The 17,111-nt window shown below is 38.4% G+C and overlaps 1 protein-coding gene and 1 long non-coding RNA gene across 2 annotated transcripts; one reads left to right on the top strand and one right to left on the bottom strand.

Annotated features, from left to right (window-relative positions):
• Window positions 1–7,612: 7,612 nt before the first annotated feature.
• Window positions 7,613–12,533, bottom strand: LOC147179521 (uncharacterized). Its single transcript, XR_015094211.1, has 3 exons — window positions 12,313–12,533; window positions 9,763–9,943; window positions 7,613–8,486 (listed from the first exon to the last, which is right to left on the bottom strand). It is a non-coding gene; the product is annotated as an uncharacterized LOC147179521 (long non-coding RNA).
• pm20d1.2 (peptidase M20 domain containing 1, tandem duplicate 2) lies at window positions 11,518–16,970 on the top strand. Its single transcript, XM_086069913.1, has 13 exons — window positions 11,518–12,238; window positions 12,351–12,437; window positions 13,183–13,418; window positions 13,686–13,772; window positions 13,849–13,982; window positions 14,065–14,184; window positions 14,270–14,345; window positions 14,412–14,473; window positions 15,028–15,106; window positions 15,183–15,254; window positions 15,323–15,488; window positions 15,557–15,656; window positions 15,798–16,970. Exons 1-13 carry the CDS (start codon window positions 12,043–12,045, stop codon window positions 15,925–15,927), a joined length of 1,545 nt encoding a protein of 514 aa, XP_085926039.1. The 5' UTR covers window positions 11,518–12,042; the 3' UTR covers window positions 15,928–16,970.
• Window positions 16,971–17,111: the final 141 nt, after the last annotated feature.

The following is a 17,111-nucleotide window of genomic DNA, read 5'->3' as shown; positions in this document are numbered from 1 at the left end:
AAGAAAAACTGCCAGAGGCAAAGTCAAGTCAAAAATATTCTTTACAATATGTTCTGTGTGCCTCACTATTTTAAACACAGTATTCTGATTAATAATAATATATTGCATTAGTGGAATATGAGTTAAGCAGCAAAATCCACTTTTTTTGTGTGTGTGTATCCATCTCAGGGGGCGCCCATTTTGTCACGTGCGACTGAAAATGACATCACAGTGCCAAAGAGCTTAGCTTGCAAACGTCACATGAACAAACTAAGAAAACAGGTGAGCCATGATTGGTCATTGCCTGAGCCCTTAGGCACTGTGATGTCATTTTCCAACAGCAATTAACAAAATGGCCATCCCGTGCAAAACAAGTAAATTTATTGGAGCATTGTCTCCCCCGTGATCTGGGGAAATAACTGCTGACTTTATATTCCACAAACGCAATATTAATCAGAATACCCTGTTTAGACTTTACATTTAAATTACCGGCACAACAAATTGTCATTCTTGATGACCCAAGTGGTGCCTTGAGATGCAAGTTCAATTTATTCTATGACCTAAATCTAAAATAATTTAAAATTCATTTAAATAAATTCATCCATTAATCTGTTCCAGTCTCCCACAAAAAAAACCCCAAAATATTTATTTGAAATGTTTTTTGTTTTTTTTACAAGAAAAATAGCCCTTTATAATATCTTACTTCAGGAAAAGAGATTGTAATAACATAAATATAATGAAAAAAATGAAACAATTTGTGCATCATTATTTGTTTTGTTAGTTGTTTTTCGTAGACTATATGGCTGGGAATATTGTGATATTGCCTGTTTACTTATATGATTTCTGCTCAAATATTTCTTGCCTGAAGAGTTATAACACTTTTGGAGGTTTCGATCAGAATATGTTGCTAATCTTTGTCAACTGTGCTTGTGGAGCCCTTTGAGACTCTTTTGTGATTATCGCCTGTCCATGTGTCAGTGATAGCATCGATCTGGGAAGACATAACAGGTCAAGTCAAGGCTTCAGTGAAGTTTAGATATCCAGTGATCTCTTAAGCATATTGCTTAGCGTTGAAAACAATGTGTGGTGAATGACAGTAATATGCAGCGTGATTTAACTTGGAGCAGTGTGAGTAAAACGGGGATTTAATACCTAATCCCTTGAATGATTGCATGGAACAAGACAATGCGTAGTCCAAAAATGGGAAATATGGGCTTCCGGCAAAGCTAAACTTTAACATTACTTTTAAATTTTTTGAAAATGAATGGAATAAATCATTGTTAGACACAATGGCACATTAAAACACGAATTCAATGTATGTCAATTTCTCTTTCATAAATCAGTGCAATAAAACTGCAATTTATTCTTAAAAATATTTTTTTCATGGATTGTAAGTAGTGATTCCCTACATAGCAAAAACTTGATATAATTGCTCGTAGAAAAAAAAATCAGCAATTAAATCATTGCCACATTTGAGTTGACACTTCTACTAAAGTACTGTCAATGGTAAGTGGTTGTTTTTAGAATGTATACATGAAACAACAGAAAAAAACAGAACCCTACCTACCCCAAAAAAGAAAAAAAAGAGCTAAAAATATTAGACACTTGGGGGCAATATACACAGAAATATGGTTATACTGTTACTGTACATAGAGACGGTTACAATTCCTCAATAAGCTGCAGTCATATTAGTCATTTTTCGCAGAGGATGGAAAAAAAAAACATACACCAGTCTGTATTATACTGTCTGTCTACATGTGTTGCTAATGTTTGTGTTCAAATATCCGTTACTTGTAGGGTTCTTGAAATTTTGAAATACTAATAAGTTGCCTTACTCATATCTCAATGCACCACTGTCACATTTTCCAAGGGGCACCTGTTGCTCATCGGCCCATAGAATCGCCATCACACCACCCGTTTGACATTTGTCTTGGTGCCATGACACATTTGACAGAGTCTGTCGGTTTTCCTGTAACAGATTTAAAATCTCTTGCAAGTGGACATGATCGTGAGTGAAACCTTCAAGAAACGTGTTTATACAAAAGACATTTATTAACATTCATTCCCCCACCCACACTTCCTCTTCTGGAGATATAACAACACAGGATGACTTCTTTCAGGTAATTGTCAACTTGTGTAATCTTGAGTGTGTCGTTAAAAATCAACAGCCACCTCTGGTTACTTGAGTAGGACATGGACTTATTTGCATGGGTTCAATTGGCATAAAGGACAGCGTGTGACTAATACTGCTGATAAATAAAAAATGTATAGAGGATTAGTTTTATGGTCATAGTTTAAAACAACACTGAACATTTTCACATGGATAAGCTATGTTAAATAAAATGCATAAAAAATAAACAATTGCAAAATGTGCAATAACACTTTCAAAAAAAGTTAAATTGATGCGTGGAACTCTTTGCAGTTCATTTGTCGGATTGTTATCAGGTCAAAATTGCTAAAATAATTGTCATTGGTTGCCTCAATAATAGAGAAAAGAAAGGTTTAATTTTTTCAGCAGGGAAAAGCACGTTTTAAATGTCAACACAAGGTGGCGCTAATGTACTGCAGCATTAGCATCAACCTCAGCTCAAGGTCAAACAATTCAGGTTAATGTTTAATACAGAAAAAAAAAGGGATCGCAGTACAAAATGACTGGGAATATTTGTGAGGTTTACTCTTCAAATAAAATCTGGATTTGTTCACTCATACCTTTACCTCTAAAATTCAGGTACATTGCATGTTTGTTTGCTGTATGTGCAAAATAATAATAAGCTTTGACAACAAAGGTACTCATTTGATTCTTGGTTGACTTTCACAACTGTTCAAGAGACATACAGTGCATACAAAATACAAAATACAGTTCACGTCTGAATTTATTTTCTCCGCCAGAAGTATTGTTGTCTTTTTGAAATTTCTATTTGATCTCATGTGTTTATGCATGTTTAGATTTTTTGTAAAACCGTGTGCCTATTTCTTTGTAATATATTCCAAGAATTTTGAATCCCATCATAACCTACCTTGACTTCAACGTTTGTTTCATACTAATATAAGTCAGACGGGTGTACGGAGGCTACGCGTGCATATAATAACTCGGCAGACACGATTTGAGAGAGATCAGCGCACGTGGCGCGGGTGTACAAGTTGCAAATATTGACAAATGTAGGACAAAATGGAGTCGTTCAGAGGCGTGAATAAGAATGGCCTTTAAAGCTGTTGTTATGACTCTCGCTAGATTGCATGTCTACTTACAGTAATGTTAAGGTCATGAGTGCATATAAACATAAGCCAGACCTTTTTCAATGTATTCAGGTTGATGTGCTGAAGTGGAGCTGGAGCCATTTTGAATGGTCACACATTACATTAGCACTCAGGCTAACACGTGCTTTTTTCAACGTTACTGTGTCGCAAGTTTCGATCATTCCATTTCAGACATTCGCAGATGATGTCAGAGCAGAGTGTTTGGACAGTTTCTCTGAGGTTAAGTCATATTCCGAGCATGACACACTGCATAACCAAGCATGCGTTTGTTTCGTGTGCAAGTATGTATGTCGATGTCCCAAGCTATTGGCTGTTTGATAACACAGGAATGAGCTAAATAAAGACGTGAACGTCAACGGGAAGCAGGAAGTCACTATATGTTTATTTCTACTGGGAAAGTCAGACAGCAACAAATAAGTCAAGCTCGACAACAAAGTGAGGCCAAGCAGATGTGACGCACACTCTTTGTGCCGCAAGACAAACTGCAGCTGTTCTGTTTCAAATAAAATGACGTGGGCAATTATTTTAAGAGGGTGACGATACATAATAATGTATAAAAAAATAGTGAACGTAGTATTTGGTGGTAGGCTTGTGACGTTTGCTTGCGTTTCAAACTTAGGTTATTGCATTCTATTAGTGCACCATTAGATACAAACATTTCCACAAACTGTCCCTTTAATATTTGTCTGTCATTTGGGGTGCATTGATGAGTCAAATAATCCAATTCATTCAAAATTCTATGCTCTCAAGTAATTTGCTGGAAGTCTGTCTTCCAGAGCACAGCAAGGTTCAACAAAGAAATGCTTGGGTGAGTTTGGTGTAGATGAAAAGGCCAATCAAAAACCTTTGGGACGAACGACAACCAGTGCTAGCGAAATACAAGAATTCCCGCTAAATGGGCTACTTATAGTAAGTAGAGGAGTGTGAACCCTCCTCTAATAGACACCATCCCTCAATTAGCCGCCAGGTGCACCATCCATTTTAATTTGCCCCCAAAAACTATTAAAGAAAAAAATATATATATTATATACTTTATAAAACCACATAGTGATATAATTAAATCAAATTAAAAGAATGAAAAACTTTATGTCAAACGTGTCCATTTCAATGTACATTGTGCTGTTCATTCTTGGTGTGCATGCATTGGCCACCTGTGTCAGTTTAAGGATATTACATCGAGACGGCAATATAATTAGTTGATCTTCGCAGAGGAGAAAGAACACATGCAAGTGCTGCTATATTGTCTGCCTACATGTTGTTGCACATTTTGTGTACAAATATCCATTGCTTAAAAGGCTATTACACCATCATACAGATGTGAATTGTTTGTACCTGTCTATGGGGTTTCCCATAATGTGTTAGCATTAGCATTAAGCTAGCAGACTAAAGGCCAAGCTATGTGGCTTTACATACACATTGTTTCACGTTTAGTTTGCCTGTAAAGTTGAACTACGAGTAGTTAAATACCATTTTTAAGAATATTTACAAATTCTATCTGACCGACTGCTGTTTTTTGTGATGTCATTTGAGTCACTGCCACCATAGATCTTATTACATTTGCGCTCGAAAGTCAAAGTAAAAAAATCTCAAGCTGGGTCATTCGTATCTCGAGGCAACACTGAACCGGCGCAGGTACCTATCGCACCGCCTGCCACTGCTAAAAATGCACATTGGTATCTCAAAACCTGAAACAAGATGTATGGTTTGTTTACTGAGAGGGAGAGAGAGCAAGAGAGAGACCAAGCCATGCATGCAGTTGTCTGGTAACAGCGCTCAGATCCAAACGTGAAACATACAGACTTGATCAAATCCTTCTTGTATCAGAAGATGTCCCCTTGTCACCAATCCCCTCTTCTATTTCACCTCACACCGTTCGATACGGCAGTAGAGCGCAGGGCAGCGATGTGTGTCCTCGAGGAACCTGGTGAATAGTAATGAGCCTGGCCTGTGTCTATTTGCTGGAAAAGCCAGAGGAAGACTGGGAGGGTTAGTGGGGGAATGAGGAGGAGGGGTCAACTGGGAGTGAAAACAAGGCTCCTCTTGCAGCATTGATGCAGCACAAGTGAGAGTTGCGCTTGCATTGAGCCTTCCAACCCCTCTGACCGACATGACGTCACTGAATAAACCTCCAAAAATGGCATCACATTCAATGGACGAGGAGGAGGCGGGGTCTCGACACCTGCTGTCTTCATCCCACATTCACTGGGAAAATTCCTGATGGACTGCTACGACAAGTAAGATCACAAAAAAGGCTTGGGGGGGGGGGGGCGGAAGGGAAGTGGGGGGTGAACTCATGTCAGTACTTTACATTAAATGCAACTTGCTTTTGTCCTGGATGGGGGCGGGGGGGGAGCGGGTGAAATATTATTTCGGGTGAAACATTATTAGTGGAAATGGGAGTGGTGACAGTGAAGGATAACTAAAGAATATTCTCACTGGCTGCAAAGATCAACTTGAGTGGCTGGCCTGAAAGGAAGGGAACAAACACAATAGAAAGCCCCCCTACCTCAGCCCCTCTTTTATCCATCCAGGACCAGTGGGCACTCTGCCAACTTGGAGTCTTAAGAAATCATTCAAAGAAAGCCAAAGAAAAGGACTTGTTTAAAACCAGGAACAGCATTCTCTCACAGTCTCTTGTTTTTTCCTGACATTTCCCACGTGAAGCAGGGATTTCTGCTTGATGTTTTCTCTGACATTACATCCAGGGAAGGGGGGGGGGGGGGGTTGGGGGGGGTGCTGAGGAATTGCCATTCACGTAACGTTTTGAGAGCGTTATAAGTGGGTGAACCCTTCAGAGCCCCCTTTCACCCTCTTTCCCTCACTCCTGGTTTTCATTCGCCTTTTACTCCCTCCTGCTCGCATAGTAACTCCTCCCCCCTCTGCTACCCATTGTCTCCCCATACAGTATCAGGCTGAGGGGATGCCATTCCGGCTCCAGCCAGGGACGCGGGAGAGATACAAGGAGGTAAGAGTCGGATATTTCCGTCATAAGCATGCATTAACAGAATCTTACTTTTAGAAGTGTGCAGTTATAGAGATGGGCTTAAGGGTGTATTTGGCTTTTTTTTTGATTGTCAGAGGAAGATGCTTTTGTGTTAGAGTGAGGATACGAAATCATCTTTACATTCAGCGGCAGAAACCTGTGATGATGTGTGAGTCATTCGCTGTATCTGTGTTGTTGTTGTTTTTTTTTCCTTCTTTTTTTTTTTTTATAACTCCATCATCACGCATGCTTCACAGTCATACCCGCAAAACATACAACACGTGGACGTGATCAACATTAGTGACGCAAAACATCTGGCCAGAACTGATTGTCTAAATTGGCTCCCAGCAGAGAGGGACCATGTATGCTGTTAGGGGATTAGAGCTAATCCTCCCTGTGGCTAACAATCACCTTCTTGTCTGGACAGAGGTTGTCACGGAGGCTTTCGTAATTTATGCTGAGATATGCATCGACACAGGCTCGCTGGGGCTCATTGGAGGTGGCCTTTCATGAATAAACAACTTCGCTCAATCAGTGTGCGGCAAATTCACTCTCTGAGGTCGGCTTAACATCTTTTACGGTCACATACTAAACAACTTTGAATTTCAAGGTTGGATGAAGCAATTGTATTTTATCATTAAAAGCAAAAAAAATAAAAAATAAATAAATAAGAAAGTGTTGTAGTTTTTCCTCTTGCCTTGCTTGTAACAGGTGCATGCAAAGTGGAAGAGAAGTGGTTCTCCCAGCACTGGAAAGTTGCAGCATAGTACAGGAAGTTGAGGGAAAAAAAGCAACGCGGTCTCAAAGGGGCTTTTGTTGTTTGAATTGGAGACAAGAATCACAGACTGACAAATACCTGGCCCCTATGCACCTCAAATACCTCTGTTGCACTTGATACAATGTCAATAAATGCCTCCTCTGTCCTCCATAGTAGCCTGCTTCCCCTCCGTACACAGCACTTCTTTTTTTTCTTCTTCTTGTTTGTACAACGGCTACTGTTCTCTGAGTACACATATGAGTGAGCAAATCTGGCCTTCATAGCTGGAGTCACGACTCAAATGAAAACCCAACAGCTCAGATTGTCTGGTCACATCAGCCTCTTTTGGTTGTGACGTAATCACTTCCATAATTAACTTATAGGCCAATCAGATGAATATAGAGAAAAGCAAATTGCATCGTGGTACCTCTCAGAGCAGGAATGCCTTTAATGATTTTTACACGGACAGTTCTAAGGCTGAGAAAACAGCTTTCATGCCAGAAACCACATTGATCTCTTGAGGCTAACTTCCAGTACAGTATAGTGTTATTATAATAGTATTTTACACCTCTATTGATAATGATGCTAATTGGATGAATTTTATGCTCCAGTAATCAGTTGCAGTGAGACTTGGGGTGTGGTAAAGTAATTCTAAATATGGCAAAGATATATTGGGGTGCTCAATAGGCTTTCTGCACCCAATAGTGATTTTTTAAATGCATCCTTCCAAAGTCATGCATGGATATAAAAATAAAAAAAAAGAAGTTCATTCGACGTGCTTAAGATTGAGCAGGAAAATAGCTGTGATCAAAATGGCACCTCACATACAGCATTTTATCCCAAAGATTAGATCAGCCTGCCTAGGGATTGAAATCACTCCCACAACGTGCTGCTGTGAGGTTCAAACATCGGGGAAAGGGTCATTTTATTTTCGTGTGTGCTGTGAAAAGTACAATTTCGAGGAGACTGCGAGCTCCCCTGGGCTTATGAAGACTCTGTTTCTTTTGTTTAATTATTCATGCTTATGTGAGTTTTAAATCCGGAATGTTGTCTGCAACCTGCCCCTCATTTTACCTCTTTTTTGTTCCCAAGCTCTTACTGCAGCGGCGTTGCATCTTGTCATCCAAATGAGTGCACGACTGTGTCATATGGCTTTCTATTCCTATGTGAGTTCCCTTTAGCATTTCATGTAGGGTTTAAAGCCATTGGACACACAGTGGATAATCAACAAGAGGATTGTTTTTGAAATGTTAAATGCTAACTGGGCTTCACTTTTCTACTTTCAATGTATTCAAAACACATGAACTCCGTCACCTCATTCTGACAGTTACACAATGTTTGGCGAACTATACAAGATGTGTCAGGAAAGTTCCAGGACTGGTGTCACAAAAGATATTTCAAGTACAAACTTCTTCCACTCCGAGCAGGATTCTTCCAGGAACCTGCGCAGCTCAGTCGTCACGGCCATCTTGATACGGTCCACGCCTTCAAAACAGATCCCTCTTGATTCTGAGAAAGAGGGGGAAAAAATGTGAACATGCGTGTTCCCTTTGTAGACGTGCTTCTGATCGTCCGGCCCACAATGAAGGTGAAAGCTTGTAACTTGGGTTTTGAAATACAGACACCAGCCCTGGAACTTCACACACATAATGATGATAAAAAAGTAACGGCTCATTGCATTCTGCGTTTGTCCTGGAACACTGACTTGACATATCGGATATAACCCGATGTACCAGATTTAGATCCTGAGCTCTATTTAGTCATCCAATTTAAGACAAATAAATGCATCTCTCCCTATCATAAGTATAAATGAGAATGACCTCACACCTGGCAATTGTTGACCAAAACAGCAGCACCTAGCAATGCACATTAAGGTTTGTCAGATGATTGAAAGGATGGAAACTTACGGCATGATGTTAAAAATGATTTTATGATTTTTAGTGATGGCATACTTTCTAATATTGACTGCATGATGTACAGTATTACATGATGTATTATTTGTTTAGCATGTTTCAATTCTAGCCATTTCTCTGCATTCCTCAATAATAGTCCATTTTCTTGAAAATTCCACTTTCACTTGACGTGGATGGTAAAACACTAGTGCTAACTTTGGCCTACTTCCCCAATAGACAGCTTGTTTTTTTTAATTAGTTTTCATTGCATGTTTGTAGCAGTTATCAATACATTTGTATTTGTACATACCACAGACACTCCTTTTTTTCTAATGGATTTGCTCTGGATTTGTAAAAGAAAAAAAAAACAATGTGGAAAGTTTGCCTGTGCTAAACTCCTCCATGCAGGTCCTTGTATATGACTCCAAGCTGATAAACATGCCATTGTGAATGGCATAGGGAGGAGTGTAATTAGGAAAATGAAGAAGAGTAAAAATAAAGTACTTTATCATCAATTCATGTGTTTAGTTGTGTTGAACGTCAGGTCATTCTCGATGATGATTTCTGTTCAGGTTGGAGGGGGTTGTTGGGTGAGAAAAATCAGAGATTAGACCATTATGAGTTTAGGTGTGAATTTGATAAAACAGGAGATTTACCTAAATGTTTATCATTTACCATTGAAAATTATTCTTCCAAATGAAATAGCTGCACTGTACTGCATTTTGTTTTTGTACCTGGACGTGTATCAGAAAAATTGTAAACCTGCAATGATTGTAAATATAAACATTAAAACACCGTCGTTTAGTGGGCTTAACTGTTCATCAAAAGCAAACAAAGACAGAGGTTTCATTCCTAAAAAGTATATTTAATATTGTACGCCAAACTTAACTCACTTGTTGGCAACATGCAGGAGCATTGGTCTCGGTTCAGCAAGGTCAGACAGTTTTCGGTCGTTCGGTCGCACTTAAATCTCAGACTGCTGGCGCTTGAAGAGTTGAAGTGGGAAATACAGTCAGTCATGTGTGTCTTTATTGAGTTGTCCCTAGTTGTGGATGAGCAAGCCAGGAAGCAGTCCTGCACACAGGATGTATACACAAAAACACCAAGTAGGGTTAGTTAGTTTTGTCATTTTGTCCTCTTGTTCGTCATTTGTGTTGAAGAATACTCATTTAGTTCTCCTGTGGCGCTCATGGACAATCCATTGCATGGGACAGACAACAAAGAGGGAGAAATGAGAGTGAAAATATATATATATTTTTTTACTTTGTTTGTACTAAGCAATAAGACTAATTTCTACCTTTTCCAATTGAAGTGGGCATTTGTAATGTTTGAGCCATGTTTTGCTTCATGCTATGTATATATGCTAAATGTACTATGATATGATATTGCCCAATTTGTATTGCAACCTTGTTCAATAAAAATGATGTTTTGTGTGACTGTGTTTTTGTATTGTCTATGTTCATACAAGGTTGAAAGCCGTACATCTATGTAAAATTCAAATCATGAATAATGCGGTGGAGCTAAAGAAATAATAAAGGTAGTAACAAGATGTGCATGATTTTTCAGGGGAAACAAATCCATGACAATTGTTTGAAAACCCCTGAATGAATGTTAATCAAAGCATCACATAATAATCTACCAATACAATTTAATAATAATAATAAATTGAGACTAATGGAGGTGAAATGTTTCAAATGCGATATCAAAATTGACAATGGTGCCTAATTTCTTTTCATTAGATGAGAGATAATGTTCTTTCTTTCAATATTAATTCTTTAAGATGTATTAGTTTTCAAGTTCTTTCCAAAATATATTATTATATGAGCAACCTTAAAACAATGGGTCACTTTCACAGTAGCTACATTTACAGTATTTTTGATGCCATGAAATATTGAGATGTGTGTTAGATAGCTATATGTTATGTATACATTTCAAATGTAATTCTTGACTTTACTTGAGGCAAAAGCTTAAAGGGAATAAGCCGTGCCTTATGGTAGTTAATGTAAATAAAGATTGTGTTACAAAAAAAACCTAACCCTAACCCTACTACTGGCTGATGTGGTGGTATTTTCTTCTCATTATAGAAACATTCTCTAATCATATCAATACCAATGTAAAAAAAAAAAAAGAGGGTGCAATCAGTGGTACAATGCACCCCCCCCCCCCCATTTTTTTTTTTTTTTACAGCATTGCATTTATTCTATTATACACCAGTGGGAATGGATTTGATCATGTTAAATTGATTTAATGTTGATTTTTTTTCTACCAAAGAAAAACTTCATAGCTGAGTAGTTGGCCATTAAGATAAGTATTTTTGATAAATTGTAATTTTGTTGATCCAATTTTGTAGATAGAGTGATGTATTCCTTCTTGCCACAATGTGGCAAAATATTACAGTTCCAGGCGAGTTGATAAAGTTCCAATATATTAACATGTATCCTTGAAACAGTATAACTCCAAGACGGAACTGAAGACCACCAACATTCTCAGCAACATTGTTAAGAATGAACTACCATAATGAATCTGGATTAATAAATAAATAAATAAATAAATAAATAAATAAATAAATAAATAAATAAATAAATAACCCTGCTGCCGCTTTACTTTAAGTTTATAGTTAAGGTCCTTAAATTGCAGTTAATAAAACCACGCTTGGAAAGTCAGAAAGAAAGTGTTTTCCGTTTTCACATGATGGTGATTATTTTTCCAAACAAAATTTTATGTCTTTACAGGTGGAATCAGAAAAATTAAGTGGAAGAGCTAAGCGCAAAATTCTGTAAACACATTCAGCTTTAGTCAAAGGCACTTTACCTAAAAACCTCGTTTCAGCTTTATTTTTCAAAATAGTTTCAGTTTTGGGGAGAAGTAATTGTTGTAGCTCAGTGTCATTATTACAAACATGAACACCAAGAAATGTAAACCATTATAACCCAATAATGACATTTAATAGGTGTTTAAACATTTGTCGAAAACAAATATAAAGCTTCACATTATTTTTGTGTGTAGTTTTAATCTTTAAACAGCTGGGACTTTGCTTCCGTGTTAACAGTGACGTCATTATTTTACGCATGCGTGTCGGCTTTAGGCTTCGGGACCGTCAACTGTGAACTGCTGTGAACTTTTCAGAATAACTAGACTTCAGGAGTTATACTGTTGTTCGCCAGATAAACGTCATGATGATCAAATTTCTGAAAATTATAATAGGTACTGGATTCGCCGTTGTTTTAATCTTGATTACCATCGCGTCAATTAGAACGCTGTCACTGGACGTGAATGCAGGACTTCAACTCGCACGCTGGGAAGCGGCGAGTGACATATTGCTTGACATCGACCACCGTCAGCGAGAGGAGCTTCTAACACACTTTAAAGGCACGCAATTACTTTACGTGTGTCCATCCGAAACAAGCCGTTGATTCAACGAAGCAGGGTAGAATCCCCCATACCTGTTTGTTTGTGACTATCTCTCTTCTTGATTCATCAGAAGCCATTCGCATCCCGACGGTGTCTTTTTCACCCACGGAAAGCAACACCACTGCACTGCTTCATTTCAACTCGTTTCTCCGAAGAGGTAACGGCACTTTTAAATGTGTTGGAAGCACAGTTATGCGAAAGCTAAGTATCAAAGGTCACACATTGTTTCTATACCGGACAAGGCAGCGGCCACCGTGACCACAGGGTATCCCCTGTGAATAGCAGGGGTCAACACTACTGAGCTGTACCCTACATAAAAGCCAATAGCAAATGTTGATGAGCTCAACATTTCCAACGTATCCAAACATTTCGGCAAGTTGCTATTTTATACTTTGTCCAAAGGAGGGCTTGAGCCGCCACAAACTGACTAGCTATTGTTGTTTTGTTAAATTGACATATATTTGCAAATCTCTTCAATCCTATTGTATAATCTCGCCAATGTTGCCATAAATTACCAAAAAAAAAATGTCCCGCCTGCCTACAACACAATGTGTTTTTCAGACTATGATATCAAGCCCTTTATTAGCAATCGGACGTGTGCGCAAGCTTAGATCAAATTATTTAACTCGTGTTTACACTTCCAGTTTGTCACTGGGTCCCCTAAGTGCACATTACTCTAATTTAATTGGACAAAATATATTTACGGCACATCTCGTATCTAATAGCCACTGAACAACTTTGTACTGCTTATCTTCAGTCAGGTGTAAAATACAAAGGAATATATATATATATATATATATATATATATATATATATATATATATATATATATATATATATATATATATATATATATATATATATGTGTAACTTGTCTCCATGTTCTTCTCTTCCCTTGTCAGCCTTCCCGACACTTTTTACCTCAAACCTGGTACATCATGAACTGGTGGCCAACTACAGTCACCTGTTCTGGGTCCCAGGATCGCAGCCCGACCTGGTGCCATACATGCTGTTGGCTCATATTGATGTGGTGCCTGCCACAGAGTCAGACGGCTGGGTGGCTCCGCCCTTTTCTGCCCAGGAGATAGACGGTTTCATCTACGGTCGAGGGACGATAGATGACAAGAGCTCTTTAATGGTGAGAGAACCTGCTATTCCACTATAATGTTTGTAAACAGTAAACACCAGGATACATCTGGGTGTTAGCAAATGAGTGCTGGCCTCAACGGAAATGACGACAAAAATAGAAGTCATTTTGTAATGTCTTATTGTGCGTTCGCCATTACTTTACAGTATTAATGCTACTATTCCATTTGATTTTGGCCCTCGTCTGCGTCTTTGGCAGGCGGTTTGCTTCCAAACTGCACACAACCAATCCTCATCATTATTTCCTTGTGTCTTCCAGGGTATTCTCCAGGCCCTGGAATACTTGCTGATGAATGGCTACGCACCACGCAGAGGGTTTTACATTGGTCTCGGCCATGATGAAGAAGTAACTTACCTTTCCGTAGGCACACTTTGAAAGTAGACGGCGCTTATTGTGTTGTCGTCTTTTCGGTCTTTTTAAGGTCAGCGGTCACCAGGGAGCCATGAACATCGTACGACTGCTGAAGCAGCGTAATGTGCGACTGTCGTTTGTCCTGGATGAGGGTCTCGCTGTGCTGGATGGAGTCATCAGCGGTCTCAACGGACCTGCGGCTCTGTGAGAACGCAACATCAAAATGAAATTGTCACTATTACTATACCTGAAAGATGAAGTGTTTGTGTGTACATGTTTTGTATAGAATTGGTGTAAGTGAAAAGGGCCTTGCCATTGTAAAGCTGAGTGTATCCACTCTTCCCGGCCATGCGTCAATGCCTTCCAGGGAGAGCAGCATTGGGATCTTAGCTGCAGCAGTCAAAAGGTTTGTTTTTTTTAATAATAAAATTCTGTGTCTTTTTTGGGATATGTCTTTGCACATCGTTTTCTTAAAGACTGCTATTCCTCAGACTTGAGGACAACCCTATGCCCATGTTATTTGGTTATGGACCAGAACGTGAAACATTTGAACACCTAGCCCACAAGGTACATTTGAAATAAACTGCTTGGGTCAAGTTGCATATGGATGAAACCTTCTTTTTGCGATTGTAGTTTGGGCTACCAATGAAGTTCATACTATCAAATTTGTGGCTGTTTTCTCCATTTGTTGGCAGGTAATTGCATCCTCCCATGTTTTCATCTTTGTTTGTGGTACTTTTGCAATAATAATATATATGTTTAACTCATTCACTGCCGTTGACGGCTATAGACGTCAGAAATTCATTTGAACCATTTCTATTAGTTTAACATTTTTTACACTTTTGTTAACAAGAGTATGAAAACCTAGAACTATTAAAGTAATGTGATTAGTTACAATTAAAAATGTTAATCACCTGATGCAATAAGAAAAAAAAGAAAAGATTATTAAAAATTAGGGGCGTCAGGCGATTTTTTATTTTTTTAAATTTTAATTAATCGCATGACTTCTCTAGTTAACTCACGATGAATCACAAATTTTACATCTGTTCTTAATGTACAATTTAAAAAAATCTAGGTTTTCATAATCTTGTTAACAAAAGTGGGAAAAAATGTTAAACTAATAGAAATAGTTCAAATGAACTTTTGACGTCTATAGCCGTCAATGGCAGTGAATGAGTTAAAAATATGTTATATATTTGTATATATATATATATGTTTATATGTCATTAATATATGTTTTGTGGCACAGGTTTCTTGAACAAAAACCAGATTCCAATGCCCTTGTAAGGACTACTACTGCAGTCACAATCTTTAATTCAGGTGTAAAGGTAAAGTATTAGAATTTAGATTCCAGTCATTTAATGTGATTTTCAAAACTTTCCCCCTATGTTTTATTTTTTGCAGTTTAATGTAATACCTCCCCGGGCTGAAGCGTATGTGAATCTACGAATCCACTCCGCACAGTCATTACAAGAGGTATTGAGTCCAATTTGTTCCATCGGACATTTTCAGCATCAAATGAAATTTCTGTTATTTCTTTCTAGGTCCTGGACCTCATCCAGGTTACAGTTGGCGACCAACGTGTAAAGATAGAGCTCATTGAGGGCTTTGATCCTTTACCTGTCAGTTCATCCGATGAGAAATCTTACGGCTTCCAGATCATCAAGAAAACTGTGTTGGACATGTTTCCGACAGTAGCAGTCGCTCCAGGTAAATGTCAGATTGAAACAGAACACTGAACGTTCCTTAACTGTGTATTTCAATGTTTGAATGTGCAGGTATTTGTGTTGGGAACACAGACAGTCGACACTTCAAAGATCTGACCAGCAATATTTACCGCTTTGCCCCTTTGTGGTTTAAGCCAGGCGATGCCCAGAGGTAAGGAGAAAGAAGAGCAACACAACGAAGCTGTTGACGATGACTTAAAAGCACAGAATGAACAATTATGTAAATTAAATACAAACAATTGTTTTTACCCAAGACCTGGCAGATTTCATGTATTGTTCCCCTTTTTCTTAGGTTTCATGGCATTAATGAAAGGATTTCCAGAAAGAACTACGAGGAGCTTGTTCTGTTCTACTCCAGGCTGATCCAAAACTGTGACATTCGGAAACTTCCTGAGCCTCACACTTCTGCCCATGAACTCTAAAGTAATGGAACAAAAAATCATACCCTTTCCCTGAAAACAAAACTACAATCAGGCAGGTAATTATTTGCGTGCTTAATGTTTGTGATGTGTTTTGCAAGGTTACAGGCAGGTCTATTAGTCAACACGTCATGACTGACGTGTCTTTGTCAACCCACAATGTAGAAATGTGAATACTACCGTCTATGCAAGTGCTGTCGTGTCATAATTGATTATAATTCTTGAATGTTTAATTTGATTGTGGCGGCCGTGGCGAGATGGTCGTCCAGTAACCCCAAGTCATGTGTCCTTGATTAAGACACTTCACACACATTGCCTCCAGTGCTACTCACACTGGTGTATGGAAGCTGTGAATGTTTGGTGGTGGTCGGAGGGGCCGTACGCGCACACTCGCCCCATGGGCGGCTGTCGCTACTAAAGCGGTTTACTGCCACCAGAGTGCATGAATAATGTATCCATGCCATTGTAAAGCTTCTTTGAATGTCTAGAAAAGCGCTATATAAATCCGATCCATTATTATTATTATTAAAATTATGAAGTTATCAAATGAACTATAGACAAAAATGAATGAATGAAGTTTTTACTGCTGAAAATGGCTAAATGAATCAAGTATCCCTTTCACCAATATATAGTAATTCGCAGTATTAGCGCTATATAAATCTGATGAATTATTATTATTAATTATTATTGTTTTTGGTGCATCACTATGTTTAGCACTGATGCTTTGCACAGGTGTGTTAGATTTGCACACTAACGTCTAGTAACTGGATGTAAAATACAAAAATGAACCTTTTTTGGGGTTTATTTTCAGTATATGACCACTTGGGGTCTCCCAAATACATGTTTGTCAAATGGTAAAAGGGTTGAACATTGCAGAGTAAGAGGTGGTTTTTGTCTATTGTGGCCACACTGGCAAGAATGTGGTATTTTTCTGTGTTTGTGAGTCTGTTCTGTAGAAAGAGGCACATAAAAGAATTCATGTTTATCATCAACTGAAAATTGTGAATTTCCTCATCTTGATAAAGTCCCATATTGCCCATCAAGAAGTCATTTTCATTGGTTAACTGTTTTTCTTGAACAAGTAGGACGTTACAAAAATGACTATTCTCGTCAAATAACTCTTTTCAGTGTTTTGCATTGCAGCAGAGCACTCTGACATTCAAAATCTTGTCAAAAATACATACAGT

Source organism: Leptonotus elevatus, chromosome 2, assembly GCF_054856555.1.
Source record: "Leptonotus elevatus isolate MCC_2025b chromosome 2, RoL_Lele_1.0, whole genome shotgun sequence".
Lineage (NCBI taxonomy): Eukaryota > Metazoa > Chordata > Actinopteri > Syngnathiformes > Syngnathidae > Leptonotus > Leptonotus elevatus.
Note: the sequence above shows the minus strand (reverse complement) of the source record. Positions and strands in the feature narration are given on the sequence as shown.

Coding starts and splice junctions, on each gene's coding strand:
- pm20d1.2 (XM_086069913.1), top strand. CDS start 12,043: ATGATGATCAAATTTCTGAAAATTATAATAGGTACTGGATTCGCCGTT. Junction 13,983..14,064: donor CTCAACGGACCTGCGGCTCT/GTGAGAACGCAA, acceptor TGTTTTGTATAG/AATTGGTGTAAGTGAAAAGG. Junction 15,489..15,556: donor GACAGTAGCAGTCGCTCCAG/GTAAATGTCAGA, acceptor TTGAATGTGCAG/GTATTTGTGTTGGGAACACA.